We start from the raw sequence: 16,566 nt of genomic DNA on the forward strand, positions 1-16,566 counted from the left end.
TGGTATTTATTTAATGTTGATTTGTGAGATTTCAAAGAAAGAAGTAATATTGTAAAAGTCCTCCCAAAACTAGAACACAGTTCTGATTAGAATGATCTCCGCTGTTAAACGATGTAAAACTTGTTTCCTTGGTACACATTTCTCTCTCTCTTTGTGCCATCCCTTCTAGGAAAAGACGAACTCTCGAACCGATTTCTAGTTCACATGGATCTGGATAAGATTTCTGTGTCAGTTACGTGTTATTTTCATAGTGCAAAAAAGATAAAGAACACATTTGTATATATGTGTGTATCCTATATGTGTATATGTATATATGTATGTGTATGTATATATATATATATATATATATATATATATATATATATATATATATATATATATATATATATATATATATAATTGATTGTTTTGTATCATGCCATTTCTGCTTTCACCCTCTCCAGCTACAAGCTAGATGAGGACATAAGGTTTGCCAGTCAGATTAGCTTTTGCATAGAAAGGATTAAAGATTAAAATTAAGATTAACAGTGAAAGTTAAAACTTAAAAAATAAATTAAATCATTGTTTCATTAAACATTATATCACTACGGTAATCATGACATGTGTTAGGTATAAAAAATTTGTTTTAACATTTCAGGAGTAAAAATTTTCCACATGAATAGCAATAAAAACCAGAATTCTTGGTCTACTATTACCTGGATCTTCTGTTACGTTATGAGAAACAGGATTTCAGCGGAGCAGTATTCAAATACAGGTAAATAAAAAAATCGCATTTTTGTGTGTTAAAAGGTCAGTGAGTGTCATTCGGTATAGTATATATTGTATTAATCTGTACAAATAGCCTGTGATAAGTCTGTGAAATATAGTACTACAGAATTGTACGTGATGAGTAAGCAGAGGCAAGCAATAAAACTCAAATGTAGTTGTAATAACAATCCTATTTACCATTTTGTGGAAGTTTTCTCTTCGCCCAGTCTCTGAATAGAGGCCAGCGGGATAGGCAGTCTATTGTCCTCTGCTATAGTTAATTCACACCACCCGTGCATCTGATATCTAACCCCGTCTCCTACGACGCTCCTGATTGGCCATTGATCAGCCAGTCACAGGGCTGGAAACTAGTCAGTCTGTTCCAGCTGTCACCAAGTGAACATCTACGCTGCGACCTCTCCTCATGAAATATGTCTTTTTCAGTATTTTAGCATTAAGTGTACTGAAGTACATAATTCATATATATCATTATAATCCTTAAATCATTGGCTTGACGATGTTTAGTGATGAAATTGAGAAACACTACTTTTCTTCGGGTAAAACTGAGGTGTAATGAAAGTTATAACTTTTGAAAGACATATTTCATGAGGAGAGGTCGCAGCTTAGATGCTGTCTCGGTGACGGTTGGAACAGACTGGCCAGTTTCCAGCCCTGTGACTGGCTGATCAATGGCCAATCAGGAGCGTCGTAGGAGACGGGGTTAGATATCAGATGCACATGTACTGTGAATTGATAATAGTCTAGCCTTCCCTCATTAAAAAAAAAAAAAAAAAAACTAAGAATTAGTTTTGACCTTCTGGGTGAGACTGTGTGCCAGGAGGGAGGGATCCATTCTTTCGTCAGTCAACTCCATAAGTTTCTTTGAATCTTCTCTATGGATGCTGCACAGCGGCTGTTGGTTACAGACGGTCCAGGATGCACACTTTAGGCAGTATTGTTAGAGGGTTTCGGATTGTCTTTGGCCTTCAATTACCTTGAGTCGTCACATACTTTTTTAATCCATTCCCTGCAGTCCTTGTCATAGTTCCCAAACTGATTTTTAATCTCTAGGTGTCACTTCATTTATGAATGTCTTTAAAGCTATCCCATCTAGTTTAGACTTGTGAATTACTGGTTTAGTAAGCTACTTTGTTGATGATAATTTCAATCCTTTGTGCACAGTCACAGTAGGTGTGTTATGCATATGCTATAAAATTTGATTTTTATTTTGTGTAATTTTGATGTTTTTTTTATTTGATGTTTTGCTTACTTTCTTTGGCCTCATAGTGCGAAAGTGGATGATTCCTTCCTTCGTCTTTGGTTGCTTTGTCAGTTACATTTACATTCTGACAGTGCACCATCTTTTGTTTTCGTGTGTCATCTCGGCATGCATAAGCTTTCCCCTAGTTTTACCCAGAGGTTATGAGTAAAGGTATGGGATTCAAAAGTTTCTAATTGGAAATGTATCATATTCATGACTAAATCCTCAGTTATTTTTATACTTTTTTTTACCATTTTATAATAAAAATTGCCTAAGCTGTGGCACAATACAGTCAAGTACAACCTTCAGCAGCCAGTCCATTACAAAACCTCACTATTTGGCATTTTGTCTAGTTTCATAACTTTGCACCATTCCATGTTTAATCTTTTAGCACCTCCCATTTATAATTGTTCATCGTGGTGTATTATTTAATGCCTTATTAAAATCCACAAATAATATCTTTCTTTTACATAGTGTTGTACTGTACTTGTATTGCCTCATTATAACATCAATTTGTGATCGCTATCCATTGCATGATATCAGTTTCCCTATACTTTCTTGCTGGAGTGCATCCTGGTTTTCTCTGAATACTTCCTGTAATGCTCTTTTGATACACTTTTGTAGTTCTATCTATTCCTTTACCATATTTTCACAAGTTTTTGTCTCCCTTCGCCCAGACTCGATTCTCCCTTGTTGTCAGTTAGGTGGCATCAGAGAGCAGCTACATTAATAACGCTACCCTATCCAGTTCTTGTCACTATATGACTAATCTTTAGTTCCTGAACTGTGCATAGTATTGGATATGACCTTGATTACTGTACTGTTAGAACAAGGAGAAGTGTGAGTTGGATGGCATGACTCCTAGTTTTGAGCCCAATCCCAGCACACTAATGGTGACCCAAAAGGCACTACATTAAGTTCTTGTGGATGTTTGGCAACGAGCCTTAGGTAAGTTCACAAGTGAGGGGTTCTATCCTTTGAGTATAGCATTGTGGCTGGCATAGGAATATATATGGCAAATGCTGAGAAGCTCGGTAATTAAAGTACTACTATATAAAGTTCAGTGGTGGAAACATTGTAAAGGCAGTCAACTCAGGGTTGTGCTGTTAATGCGATTTAGTGGATGAATAGCATACAAGACAATTGAGGAGCAGAAATTATAGACAGAAAATCATGAAATCTGATGAATGCTTGATAACAGGTTGGAATGAAAAACTCAATTTTGGCAAAGAAGAGCCAGACGCAAAATTCAAGAGAAATTTGGAAAACAAACAAGCCCATGACTAGTTATTGCCAGTAACAGAGGAGGACTTAGGATGTAGCTGGATACGGTGGTTGGCAGTGGCTGACCAGGGAAGAGCCTAACAAGAGTGAAGGCATTTTCACTGCAGCACATGACCAAGTATTATGAAAACTATGTGTACAAAATAAAACAGATGGCCAAATATCAGCATCACTTGTGCCCATAGAATATGGAGACCATCAAATACATTGTGATCGCTCATTGTTAGTCCAAAGTGAATACAAAAGAAGGCATGACGCAGTCGCTAAGGCTTTTCATCGGAAGATCTGTCAAGAGTATAGCCTACCATGTGCAGACTAGAGGTAAAGCCCTATACCAGAAATAGTGCTGCAAAACAATAAAATCAAGGTAGTCTGGGACTACAACGTAAGGACTGATCATGTGATACTGGCTGGAAGACCAGGTTGAAATCTGATAAGTGAAGAAACCCAGAAAGTATCTTTGATAAATGTAGCCATACTATGGTACGCAAGAGTCAAGGACAACGGCAGAGAAAAAATATAAATTATAAAAGTACCCAGATCTAAAGATGGAAATAAGGATTCTCGGAAAATCAGGAAAGCAGAAAGGGAAATAGTATAGGAGTATTAGGGGTAATTCCAGGCAACCTCAGGAGAAAGCTGGGTGCACATGCCTCAAACTGGCTTCACCCCAGAAAAGCTTAATGCTGGCCACAGCAATGATCATTTTGAAATCCTAAGAAAGTAGGGTAATGTGGGTCAGATCCTAGGGGGCCAGTTTACAGCCAGGATACCAGACGCTTGGGATGCAAACCGAGTAAGGCTGTTTTAATAAAAATAATAATATCCATCTGGCCAGCCCTTCTCTTGACTGGTACTCCATATGTTTTTAGTATAATTCAGTCGTTTCCAGTGGTCCAGAGGGTTACAGTTTTTTATTTCGCAAGGGATCTAATTTCTTAAGGAGTCACATACAGTACTCAGTTGTTCCACGCTTACATATATTTTCAAAAGTCTGCCTTCGTTGTTCCATTATTTCTTTTTTGTAGCTTTAATTTCTTAATTTTTATCTTTTATGTGTCTCATGCATGTCACTTGCAGCCTAGTTAAATAGAGTTCCTCATGAACGTACAGTATATGGAAAACTTCTTCAGAAGACATGGTTCTAAAGGTCACCTTTCTGCTAAGTTTCCTAACAGCCAAAAGAATCAGCATGCTTTTTGTACCATCCACTCAGGTCGCTCCTAACAGAGATGGAACCTTCCATTCTAAATCCCTTTAAATTGGTGGAAAGATTAAGAACGCATCCTGATCCTAGTTCGAGAAGTTTATGATCGTTATTATTAGCTTGAACCTAGTCCTTAGTCTCAGAAAAGCAAGTCAGAGTATTTTTTTTATATTTTTCATTCAACAGATCAAGTTTTCATCCCACAAATTATATCCAGAATGTATAAATGCTAAAATATGTTTAATTCCTGTTCATGAAGGCTTAAGGGAAATGGAAATGTTGATTAAGCACCCAAAAATGCAACTTCTAACACCTGATTGAAAATGGCTGGTCTTGCGATTTCTTTTTCCATCTATAAAACCCGTCATCTTCAATAAATGGTAACTTTGTCCTGTTTTAAAATTTGATATCATTACTTTGACCCATGAGTATTTGATGAAAAAACTCTGAAATGTGTTATCCCACCCAGTTTTTCGAATCCAGATATACAACGTTTGACATTTATCTTGTTTTTGAGTAACTCACTGCAGTCAAGAAGACCAGATCGAGAAAAGGAAAAATTTTGGAAAGGCTGTCAGATTTATTCACTCAAGTTCAGTACCTGTATAGGAAATTTCTTTGTAGTGTCTGTGGATTTATAGGTGCCAAATTAAGGTGATACTTGGTACCACAGTGGTGCAGTAACATTAGCTATATATCTTTACAGCTTACTGTGATAAGTCATTTTTTGAAGTACAGTAATTTCAGTCAGTCTTTGCTCTGGTTATATAGTATTTCAGTGCTGATGTAATAAATTTTGATTTTATACTTTTAAGTAATAAAGGGGAACAGATTACTAAAATAAGCTTAAATTTGATTAAAGCTACATGACCAAGAAGCGGGTGGTCAGAATAGATGGGCATTTGAACGCTCTGAACTCTTGAGAGCTAACAAAGAATGTCTAATGACTTAGCTGTAATATCAATTACATGAGATTTGAGTTGGTGTAGGAGTGCCTGTAGACATTTTGAGTTGCAGGTCCTGTAGGCAGGGATCAAGGATGGATAGTAACCCAAGAAAAGGTCATTTGTGATTTTGGGTCTTGAGTGCATGTCATCAGAGTGGAATGTGGGCCATCTGTCCTTCCTTCTCAGGGAAACTGCCTAGGTGTATGTCACATGCAAAGTCTTTATCAGCGATATTAACGGAAGGGTGTGATTAGTGTGTGTGTGTGTGTGTGTGTTGGGTGTGGGGGTGGGGGCGGCTTAGCCTTCAACTTCACCAGAAAACCAGAGAGAGGGCGTTATGGTCATATGTGCATCATTTTGTTAGTGAGTATTTAAATGGAAAGGAAATACCAGAGAGAACCGACAGTCTCAAGGAAAGCTTCACTCCACTTTACAAAATAGTGTCTGAACAAAGTGGTAATGTGGAAAGATGCAATTGCATAGTATTTGGAAAAAAATTATAAGAACAGCTATGAATTAAATGTTAGAGATATTTGGAATAGTTATAGAAAATGGAGGAAGTGGCTATTGTCACAAATAACCCACTTGACCCAGTCCCAGAATGCAATACAATACTACAATTAGACATATTTTATGATGGTCTTATTTCTAACCATTTTGTTTGTTTAATTAAATTAGTAGTGGATGGAATTTGTTATTATTTATTCAGAATAAACCCATCTGGCTAGCCATATGAAAGTTGATCTGATTGAACTGTTTAAATAATAGTTTCCCCAAGCAAAAAACAATTTGACACTGTATCCAAGCACACATGTAACTTTCAGCTTCATAAAGTATCTTCATTTTGCAACTGTTTATACTGTACTTTAATACAGTAATTTTTGCAACCCCACAGTTCACCTTCAGTTATTACCTTACATCTCCACCTTCACTGTCTCAGTCCTGGTTAGAACCCCTGTGTTTTTGCTTGGCATTTTAACGTGGATAGATGCTGATTACCCTTTTGCTTGCATATCTAGTTTATCCCTGTGAATTTGACGATGTATGGATAACAGTACAGTTAGATACTGTAATTAGTGCATACACTCACTGTGAAGGGTATTCAAGGATCTTGTCTCAGTCAATTTTTTCATTGTAATGGGGTTTACGATTCTGCAACATCGGGTTATACCTTTTAATTCCTCCCGCTTAGCATGTCTATTCGACCTCCCGAAACAAATTTCAGAATCATTGTTTCAGAAGGATGCACTTGTTCTGTCCCTTCAATTGGCCTTGGGTTAATTGTCTAGGAGGCAAAGAATTAACAGAAAATGGGTGAAGGTATGGTCACACGCTTTTTTTTTTAGTACTTTCTTACACTGAGTCTCCAAGAGTTGTACAGAATTCTTATGTATGGATGATCTACACCAGTTAAAGAAAATTAAAAGGCTTTACTTGAGACAGTTTGTGAAACTGAAAATAAAAAAAATCTAGGTTGTAGCATAAATTAAAGGGCCTATATTGGACTGTAACCCAAGTTGTTTAGTCCTCCTCACCTTTTCAGTAATTCTGGTTTTGACCATAAAACGAATTTTGCTTATTGTTTATTTTATGAATTTTTATTATGTGGCTTGGTTTCCTAGCTACTACTAATAGTGTTCCATTTTTTGTTAAGATGTTTGTCTGGATCATGTAATTACATACAGTCTGATTTTATTTGTTGAATATTAATTTTGGTCTTGTACAGTACAGTTTTCTAGCCTCAGAGTTTCTTATAGTCAAATGCGTGTTAACAAGCAAGATTTGATAATTTTTAATGAAAAATAAACTTTGAAAATTGATTAAATTGATATTATTAATAAGATAATTAATGTGCACTCATGTATAGCACGTGAGAGGGGCAAACCACACCCACTTGGTTGATGGAACATCCACTTTTCCTTTGGGCATAATTAAGTTGAGATGTCTCCATTGTTGCGCTCTGTGGTCTTAGAACTTGACTTCAGGTGTGAAGCTGTGTTGTTATATCCTTTATTTGTATTCTCCCATGGGTTTTCCACGTCATGGATATGAGAATGATATTTGGGTGGTATTTTTGCTAGACTGTGGCCCTTATACGAGTGTGCTTTTTTTGTAGGCTCCAAGTTTTGTCACATTTTTACAATTATGTATAATTGCTCATACAAAACATTTAATCTTTGTCGTCCTGTTATGATGGTGTCTTGTTTGTATAGTTACATATCTGGAAAGTATGCTTTCATATATTTTGGGAGTTTTTTCATATTCTGTTGTTCCTTTGAATAATTTAACCTACCTACTTGTTAGAGTTAAGTGTGCAGCTTTGTACATCACTAAAATATGGTTTATAGTAAATTGTTGATATGCTTTTGTCTTCTTATGCTAGGGTGAGTGTAATTTGTTCTTGCACATGCACTGCTTGTGCAACTTCTGTTCTCATGCTTGCTTGCATCTCCCAGCATGATCACACAGGTTGGCTGTCTCATGTCCTTGTCCTCTCCACATTTCCCAGGCTTTTGGGTAATTTGAGAGGGGTGGGCTTTTGGAGTCATCTCATTGGGGTTGTCCGGAATTCCTCAAAAGCATTCCTTCTCCTGTAGGAGACACCAGTCTTTGATTCCTTTTTGGGACTGAAGTACTTGGAGGAGATTGTTGGTTTTCATCACTTTGTTACCAACTGTCAGCCATACTCCCATGGCAGGGTTGGATTGTTTTCTTCTTCTTTTCTGGTATTGTCTTTCAAGGATTCCTTCCCCTTTCCCAGTGCCTCTGTGGTTATAGGACTCATGATTTCACCTGTGGATTACTCTCAGGCTCTCCCATTATACTTACATGCCACTTTTGGAATGTTTGGATAGTGGCAAAGTTATCTCTTTTGGTTCTCCTTACACTCTACATTGGTATGATGATTGTAGGCATATGTATAGTTTCTTGTACCCCGAAATATTTGCTTGATTTGGTTTTTCTGATTCTTGGGAGTTGCTAGGCTTTCCAGTCAGCCTTAGGGCACACTGAGCATTCTTCTCACTGGGTTCCTTTGGCTTCGGCCAAGAGGCTTGCCATTTGGGTTCCTACTTAAGGATTGCAGGCCTTTTGTCTATGGTTGGACTGTTCCAGTTTTGATGGCACTGATAGCCTTTCACAGTTACAGTAACTGCATTTATGTTGGTTCATTGACGTTTATCTTAAGGACAGACTCAGTTCCAGTGATGTACTCTACTTACCGTGTTCTTCCTATGCTCAAGTACTGCCCATAGGTTTGTTACTCCACTAATACTCATGACCATTATCCCTTGTAGCAGGTAGTGCTGTCATTGCACCTCACTCAGTGCACTGCAGGCATTACTTAAGGCTCTTGGCAGTGTTCCTTTGGCCCTTAGCTGCAACCCCTTTCATTCCTTACACTGTATCCCCTTTCATATCCTCTTCCTTCCATCTTACTTTTCACCATCTCTTGACAGTTGTTTCATAATGAAACTTAGAGGTTTTCCTCCTGTTACACCTTTAAAACCTTTTACTCTCAATTTCCCTTTCAGTGCTGAATGACCTCATAGGTACCAGTGCTTGGCCTTTGACCTAAATTTTATATTCCATTCCATTCCATGACCAACATGACCAGTATCATCCCTCGGGGTATTTGCTCACCGAACTGGTCTACTGGCATGGTGCCAGTCAACTTGCTGAATGGTTTCCAGTGCAGTTGCTGCACCTGTTGTTACTGTGTAGACATTCTTGTGTGTCCACTGGTGTCTGTTATTGGTTGTGTGTGTTGAGGTCCAGTACCACCCACACCAATGTGGAAGCTTGATTAGTGTTGGTATCATGTCACTGTACTTGAAACCAGGGCAATCTCCAGGTATAGTTCAGGTCAATGTTTGTTGATCACTTCTTACTCATTTACAGCAACTCCTTTTGCTGGTGGATATGTGCATGTTATTTTAGCACAGCAATGGATTTGTGGCCTGTTGTCATTCCTCCCCAATACCTGAACTCTTCTTTTGTCTGGACTGGGTCCTGTGTACATTTAAACAATTACTTCCTGCCTCAGTCCCAACCTCCAGGCCTTAAAGATAAGTTTTTTATTTTCATTCCTCCCATATTGAGCCTTTCGACGTTTGGAAAGGCCAGTCTTAAGTTAGCTTGTCTTTTTGACAAGTCTCTCTGTTCCTTTACATGTGTGTCTGGAGATTTTTTAACGTTTCAGTGGAGCAGATGAGATCCGATTATGTCCATCTGCTTGGTCTCTGCCTTGAGCAGGCTAGTAGGGTTCTCATTCCCAGTTACCCCTCTTGCCGTTCGTCCATGTCCACACATGAGAGGAGTCATTACATATATAACCGAATGATGTTGCCTTCTAGGGTGCAAGTCATCTCTGGGAACAGTCCTGGTCACGTAGGGGCATGTTCTTTTCAAAGGGTTAACAATAACCAGTTTCCCTTCCACCTTTGGAGAGTATGGAGGACAACCTTTTTGTACAGAAGTCATCTCACAAGGTTCATAGTTGGGCTTAGGATGGTAAAACATTTGGAAGGATATGGTCCTTTCCCCTCCTCTGCCTCCTCCTTGATACTCCATACTCCTGCCTGTGTTTGTGTTGGTATGGCTAGATGGAGGTGAGCTACTTAACCAAGAACCTGTACAGAAATCTAAGGTCTATTAAGGTAGGCTGTGTAGAGCCTTATTATTCATCCCTGTAGATTTTCTGTATTTTAGACAGGAGGGAAGGGTTTCTTTAGATGTTTTTCCTATGATTGTGTTCGAATTGGTAAACATAAATTCTGGTAGGTGATCCTATCAGCCTCTCACCTCTGTTACACACTGCAGGAGGTTACAGGAATAAACATCACTTTGTTGATCCATCTAACTGGGGAAAGTGCACACTAGCAAGTGGCGATAGATCATCTCATCAGTCTCTTGCTGTTAGGCAGACTTTCAGACTTGGAAGGAGTTCCTAACCTCATGTTTCCAGATTTCTGGAATAGTGCCAGTCAGCTGTGCAAGACAAATCTCCCACTTAAGAGCAAGCCTCCTATATTTAAAAATTAAGATTTTTATTCTCTTGGTAACATGAAGCAAACCTGAAGTATTTTATCATAAATCCACCTCTGTCCACCCCATGTATGTCTGCAACTGGAAGAAAGCTAGAGATCCCACCAGTTTAGTGGGCAGGGTTCCCCCTCTCTCTCTCTCTCTCTCTCTCTCTCTCTCTCTCTCTCTCTCTCTCTCACACCTTAACTTCCTCATTAACAAGTATCAGCAATTGAAACAGCTGTTGCCTAAAGGATATTTAACTTTACTCTTATATTGGCAGCCTTTTTATGTCTTAGTTCTAATTCTGATTGGTCTGGTAAAATATCATTTTGTACAATTACTGCAGCAATAAATAAATGCAAGGCTCAAATAAAACTCTTAAGTATTTACCTCGACATATTTAATGCATAGCAGACCATTCAATTACATATACAGCACATATTACAATATATAAAAAATTTTGGCAGCACAATGATCAGGAATATAATAGTAATAAAGAGATCAAGTCTATATTTCACTTAATTGTGAGTTCTGCATAACAACACATTACAATTCTTAGACAAGTCAATGTAGCATTTCAACTGTAAGATAAGTAATCATAATATAAAACTAATAAAAGGAGATAGAAAGTTCTGTTTCCTTATATTCTTGAATATGTTTTATTTGTTTTCATATATAATTCTCTATATGTATATGTATGTGTATGTATAAAAAATTGCATTGCTACTTCATGAACCTGTCGTCACCATCACTCTTAATTCTATTAAAAATGACTAGCAACTTACGCCGTGGGCGTCATTCACACAGTGTATACACATTCTTCACCCCTATGCCATTTTAGCTTAAGGTTACTGTACAAAGAGAATTTAGGAAAAATTCACTCAGTAAACCTATGTTAATGACCCCTAAAGACACATGGGCAACCCATGTGTCAATGCTACACAGTACTGTGTAGTACTTAAAAGCTACACTGATTTCCTATATTCCTCCATATAGGAATAGTCTCTGTACAATCAGAAAAGCCCTCTTTGAAATATAAAGAGGTCTACCTGTATTTTTGTAAATATTTCTGGGGTCATGCCATTATTGATATACCCAGTTTAGACTATTGCGGAGTGTGTAATAGTGGATGCCAATTTAAGAAGTGCCAATCGTCAACTAATAATTATAGCCAATTAGATTCTTTCTAATCAAGGAGGGTTAGACATGGATTTACAAAAACCAGTTCAAATGCAGGCTTTTTTCAACCACGCTACTGCTGATGCCCCTAATTATCTTTGAAGCCTATACATCTTCAGGTTTCTGTTCTTATCCATGGCCTAACCTCACCAAATTGACAAAACTTGACAATTACAAGGTAACACTCCGAGGGGGGAAATATAGAGAGGCAGGATATGTTAGCAGCAAATTGAACACTGTTTTAATAGGAGGATACACTAACAAGGAGAACAGAAGGCTGCTAAGGGCACTTGGGCAAGGTCACTTATAACATTTAGAATAAGCTATGATAAGAGGAGGATTAACAATAAACATATAATACATTCACTAACACTGGTAAAATGTAAGTCATCCATGCCCTGCCTCCCTAATATTGAGATGAGCATGTCATGACATCCAGGAGATTCAGGAGGTCTCTGTAGATATCACAAGTGTCTCAGTAATACATGGGGATAAATATAAACATACCACAAACAGGCAGGTGGCTAACACAATCATCCCCAGGCATACCCAATTATTCACATCATTCAGGCAGGAATATTATCAGGCGTACTCCATCATTCATACGGATCTAGGTATAACCACACTTTTTATATTTGCTTTTTTTTTAATTTTCTAACATCACAAGCACCAACTATCACGTGATGACTAATGACAGAGTGCACAGTACTGATGTTAGAGCCATAAATTAGGCATGCAGGAAAATGCAATGCTACCAAGGATTTTATTTTTAATACCAAAAATGTATACTTTTGTAAAGTTCCTGATTTATTTTAAAGAATTTTATTCAAATATTTTGTTAAATATTTTACAAAAATCCTTAGCAACAATGAGCTAACAGTCAGCACACCTTCTACAGATGGTTAGTGGGCTGATTGGGTCTAAATGCTGGTCTAGCCACTCTCCTTAACAATGATGTGCTGTAGGAATCAACCCTCCAGTAATGCTCTGAGAAGAAGACTGCTTTCAGGAAGAGAAGCAATATCACCAGAGCACTACCTTAGGATCAAGAATGCTAGAGACATCATCTCAATTACATGGGGCCAGAGAAAGAGCCAAATTGGGAAAAAATTACTTGCAAGAAGCTAAAGCTCTGGCCACCAAAGGAAATTTTTACAAGAGTCCAAATCAAGAGGTCAACATCAGGTGAGTCTCAGCCAGCTTGTTAAGGCCAGTCTTGGCAAGCTTACCCAGCCAGTCAGAGATTGTAGGATCACCATGAGTGTGGATATACAGTCACAATCAGGAATAAACAGAGTCCATAACATGAGCCTTTTGAGACTGCCTTACATTCTAATTTGTCAGTAGCAAAATAAATACCTGCTATATATATAAAAAATTTTTAGCATGCAGCAGATTAAAATATGAAGACTTTCATCACAAGTAAACGCCACAAGAACATACCAAAAAGGGATATTCACAAACGAATGGCATTATGAACGCTGGACAAGAGTAATGAGACATAAAAACAAAATAGCATTTTTTCTTGTTTTCTCTCAGAAGGCTCATGGTAGCTTATGGGTTAAGTCTCAAATCAAGTGGAATTCTTGAATGGAATTATTACGGTTATTATCTCCAAGTACAGAGTGGAAACAAGATAAATCCGGTAAGTCATGTCTGGATACATCTTGGCTTTATAAGTGCACAGGGGCTGACTATTCTGTGCTGACTCATTCAAAACTTTCTTATAACCTACATAGTTTTTCTTGAAAGAACTCCTACTGTTATGCTTCCTCTAAAGCTTAAGACTCCAGGATAACTAAAACATGTAAAAAATTTTTTTTCTTTTTTTCTCTTTTTTTTTAGTAACTAAAATGTTTGGAGTCTAAAAGCTGCCTGACCCTTCAGATTTAAATATTTGAAGAGTATCCAGATTCTGACAGGATGCTTGATGTCATAGGAAGGTCGGCTTCAGATAATGTGTCAACTGAAGCAGCTAGTTGGCGAAGTTGTGCAAGGTCTGTAGAAGCGCAGGAGTCCAGCTCCGCTTGCATTTCATCACGAATTTTAATGAGAACGCGACGTACATCTCTTGTTTGAGGAGCTAACCTCACAGCTTCATTCACATCTTCAAGAGCTTCTTGTAAACGCCTGAAAGGTAAGTGTGATTTTATTAGTCAGTTATTGGCAGATTTATTTCCTTATTAAAATAGAATCACTAAAAGCATACAGTACAAAATAGTTAGTGACAAATTGAAACTGGAAATAAAGGTAATTGGGAAATTAATAATGAGATCACATACTGTACAGTACAATGTTTTGGTATTAAAAGTCGGTGAATCTACCAAATTAAACAGAACATCCTTTGGCACGACAGAATTTAATATTCTCGAACAAAAATACCTCTTATGCAAATATAGTTAATTGGTAAAAACATGGATCTCACTATGAACTTCTATAGCCAGCATACACCAGTAAGAATCATCCAAGTTCATGTATAACAATGCTTTCTACCTGATTTCTCTCACTTCCATTTTAGTTTTTATAAAAACATGGATAGGGTAAAGAAATCTCCCTTTACATAAATCTATTCATATATTTTCTTCTTGTTATTCAGCACTGTAACTATTTGTAAATATGAACTATTTACAAAATTTTGCACTAGCTTACGACAGCCCCTTGATTTTGTCTGCAATTCATCTTACACCTACACATGTCCTTGCTAATCCCTTGACTTCTTGCAATCTGGGGATTTCCAGTATTCTTCCTATCACAGTACTTTAAATTGAAGCCTGGTTTTTAAATCAAATCCAGTAGGCCTGATTCTTTTTAGAAATAATTTGAATTTCTTCCTAACTGTATTGTTATGAAAATAATTTTGTATGATAACTTTTTCCTCGTGTTTTGGATTGCAAATTTTAAACACTAAAATAAAATTTATAGTACACCTTTCTTCACACTGTGGTATGGAAAACAGTCTACATAAGTGTATATTAGCTTACCAAGTTTACTGCATGGGAAAGGAAATGAGTACACCCTTCTTAAATTCTTATACACCCAAATGCTTTTTCTAACAGGATATCTGTGAATAAGGAAGTTCTTGCAAAACTGAAAATAATAGGCTTTGTAGGTTTTCTGAAAAACCATTAAAATGTTTTTAGATGGGACAACGACACTAATCCCACCCATAATTACTCTATAATTTTGTTAAGAGAGAGCGTATGTTTTTATTTCTTGGGAGGGGAAGGAAGGGAAGGGGAGGGAGAGAGCTTTTTAATGAAACTACTGTGGGGCAGGGTGGTATGTTCTCTTTATTAATCTTAGGAGAGCCATTCAAGTACTGACTTGACTTTCTGGTAACTTTGGGAATAAAGTTCATTTTAAAAATCTTGGTCTTCATTATAAATAGCTTTTTCCATTTTAAGTTACAAGAAGTGATGTACTGTATACATTTTTTCCAATGTAGTAACATTTGTAAGTTAATCAGTTGTGTGTGGATAACATATTTTGATTATGGTGGTAAGATATACATACAGACTACGGGACAATGGAATTCTAAGAAGTAATGATGTAAAATATGTGTATGGATGAGATATGTAGGTAGCATTTTTGCTCTCTAGAACACACAAAATGTGTGTAGATACACTGTGTGAAAAAATTTATAATTTGAAAACTGATAAAATTAACATTTTAACTGACAATACAGGGATCTACATTAGCTTTGGCTGATGAGAAGGCAATACAAAACACAGAGATTTGAAACCAAATTATGAAAAACCTCCCGCAAAGTCTTACGAATGATAATTTTCATACATAGTGAGATTATTTTTCAAGGCTTTCAGAATATGCAATCCACAATATATAAAGGAAGAAATTAATCAACAAAATATTTTAATGAAACTTGCAAGCCCAGAAGGTGTTAAAGAAGTGAAAGAAATTTTATATGATAAAGAAAAGAACTGGAACAAAGACGTTAAATCTATGATGAAATTACTGTATGACAGTCCAAAGACGTTAAAGCTATGATGAAATTACCGTATGACAGTAAAGTTAAATAAACTAATAAATTAAAAAATAAGTATGATTTCCCTTCTCACTTTTAAAAATTGCAGCCAAGAAAACATGCAGTAACAAAAAGCAAAGATGCTAAGGGGCCCTGGGGTTTTTACATTTATGTGGGGAAGATTGGAAGAAATTTGGATTTCAATAAAAAGAACATAACATTTTAACTGTAATTTCTAATTACAAAACAAAAATAAGGAGAGAGGGTTGTTCTAGAATGTGCTGCAGTAATTTTTAAATACAACAGACAGAAATGATGTAGTTCAAAATTTATGGCAATGTCCCTTTTTGTTAAAATGTTTCTTGACTCTCTTCACAGGTTCAATGGTTGCAATTAATCTTCAATTCAGAAGGATTTCTTAGAGTTACTTAGTGAACATATCTCTGTACAGGAGAGCTTTACGAAGCTACTATTCTTTGTTTTATTACCATTGCCTAAACCACCTAAGTTCTGAAAAATATTTATCTCAAATAGGAGATTAACTGTTTATCTCCTCATCTTTAAACTTGCCTACTGTTGTCACCTGTACAGACCAAAACATGAGAAATAAAACACTATTGTTATCAGGTTTTAGGTAATGAATTAAAATAATGATTACATATAAAAATGTAGCAAGGAGAGTTTTGATTATTCACAGCTTTTGGTCATTACAGGTGTCAATGTGAATTAAGTCTCCATAAAAACGATCTCCTTACAAAAATGAACTTTGCATTGTAAATTAAGTGGTGAAAATATGGTTTGTATATATATCATGCATACTTATGCAACAATAAAGTCTTGTCTAAAGACAAATGAAAACAAAAAAGTCACCTTTACAAACCAAAAAATTACCTATATATTTTGTAAGAACTGCTGGTTAAGATATGGTTGT

The 16,566-nt window shown here is 36.7% G+C and overlaps 1 protein-coding gene and 1 long non-coding RNA gene across 43 annotated transcripts in view; one reads left to right on the top strand and one right to left on the bottom strand.

Moving 5' to 3' along the window:
- LOC136834960 (uncharacterized) overlaps positions 1–979 on the top strand; it is a 32,181-nt gene extending 31,202 nt beyond the window's left edge. Inside the window, exon 3 of the long non-coding RNA XR_010851940.1 lies at positions 638–979. This is a non-coding gene — a long non-coding RNA (uncharacterized lncRNA). The remainder of the gene's footprint in view (positions 1–637) is intronic.
- Positions 980–10,857: 9,878 nt separating this feature from the next.
- Positions 10,858–16,566, bottom strand: part of rols (rolling pebbles) — a 605,989-nt gene continuing 600,280 nt past the window's right edge. For all 42 annotated transcript variants that reach the window (XM_067097869.1, XM_067097860.1, XM_067097857.1 and 39 more), the window contains one exon: positions 10,858–13,783. In XM_067097869.1, coding sequence (XP_066953970.1) covers positions 13,543–13,783 — 241 coding nt within the window. In that variant the 3' untranslated portion in view covers positions 10,858–13,542. The remainder of the gene's footprint in view (positions 13,784–16,566) is intronic.

The sequence above is a fragment of the Macrobrachium rosenbergii genome, chromosome 54 (assembly GCF_040412425.1).
Source record: "Macrobrachium rosenbergii isolate ZJJX-2024 chromosome 54, ASM4041242v1, whole genome shotgun sequence".
Lineage (NCBI taxonomy): Eukaryota > Metazoa > Arthropoda > Malacostraca > Decapoda > Palaemonidae > Macrobrachium > Macrobrachium rosenbergii.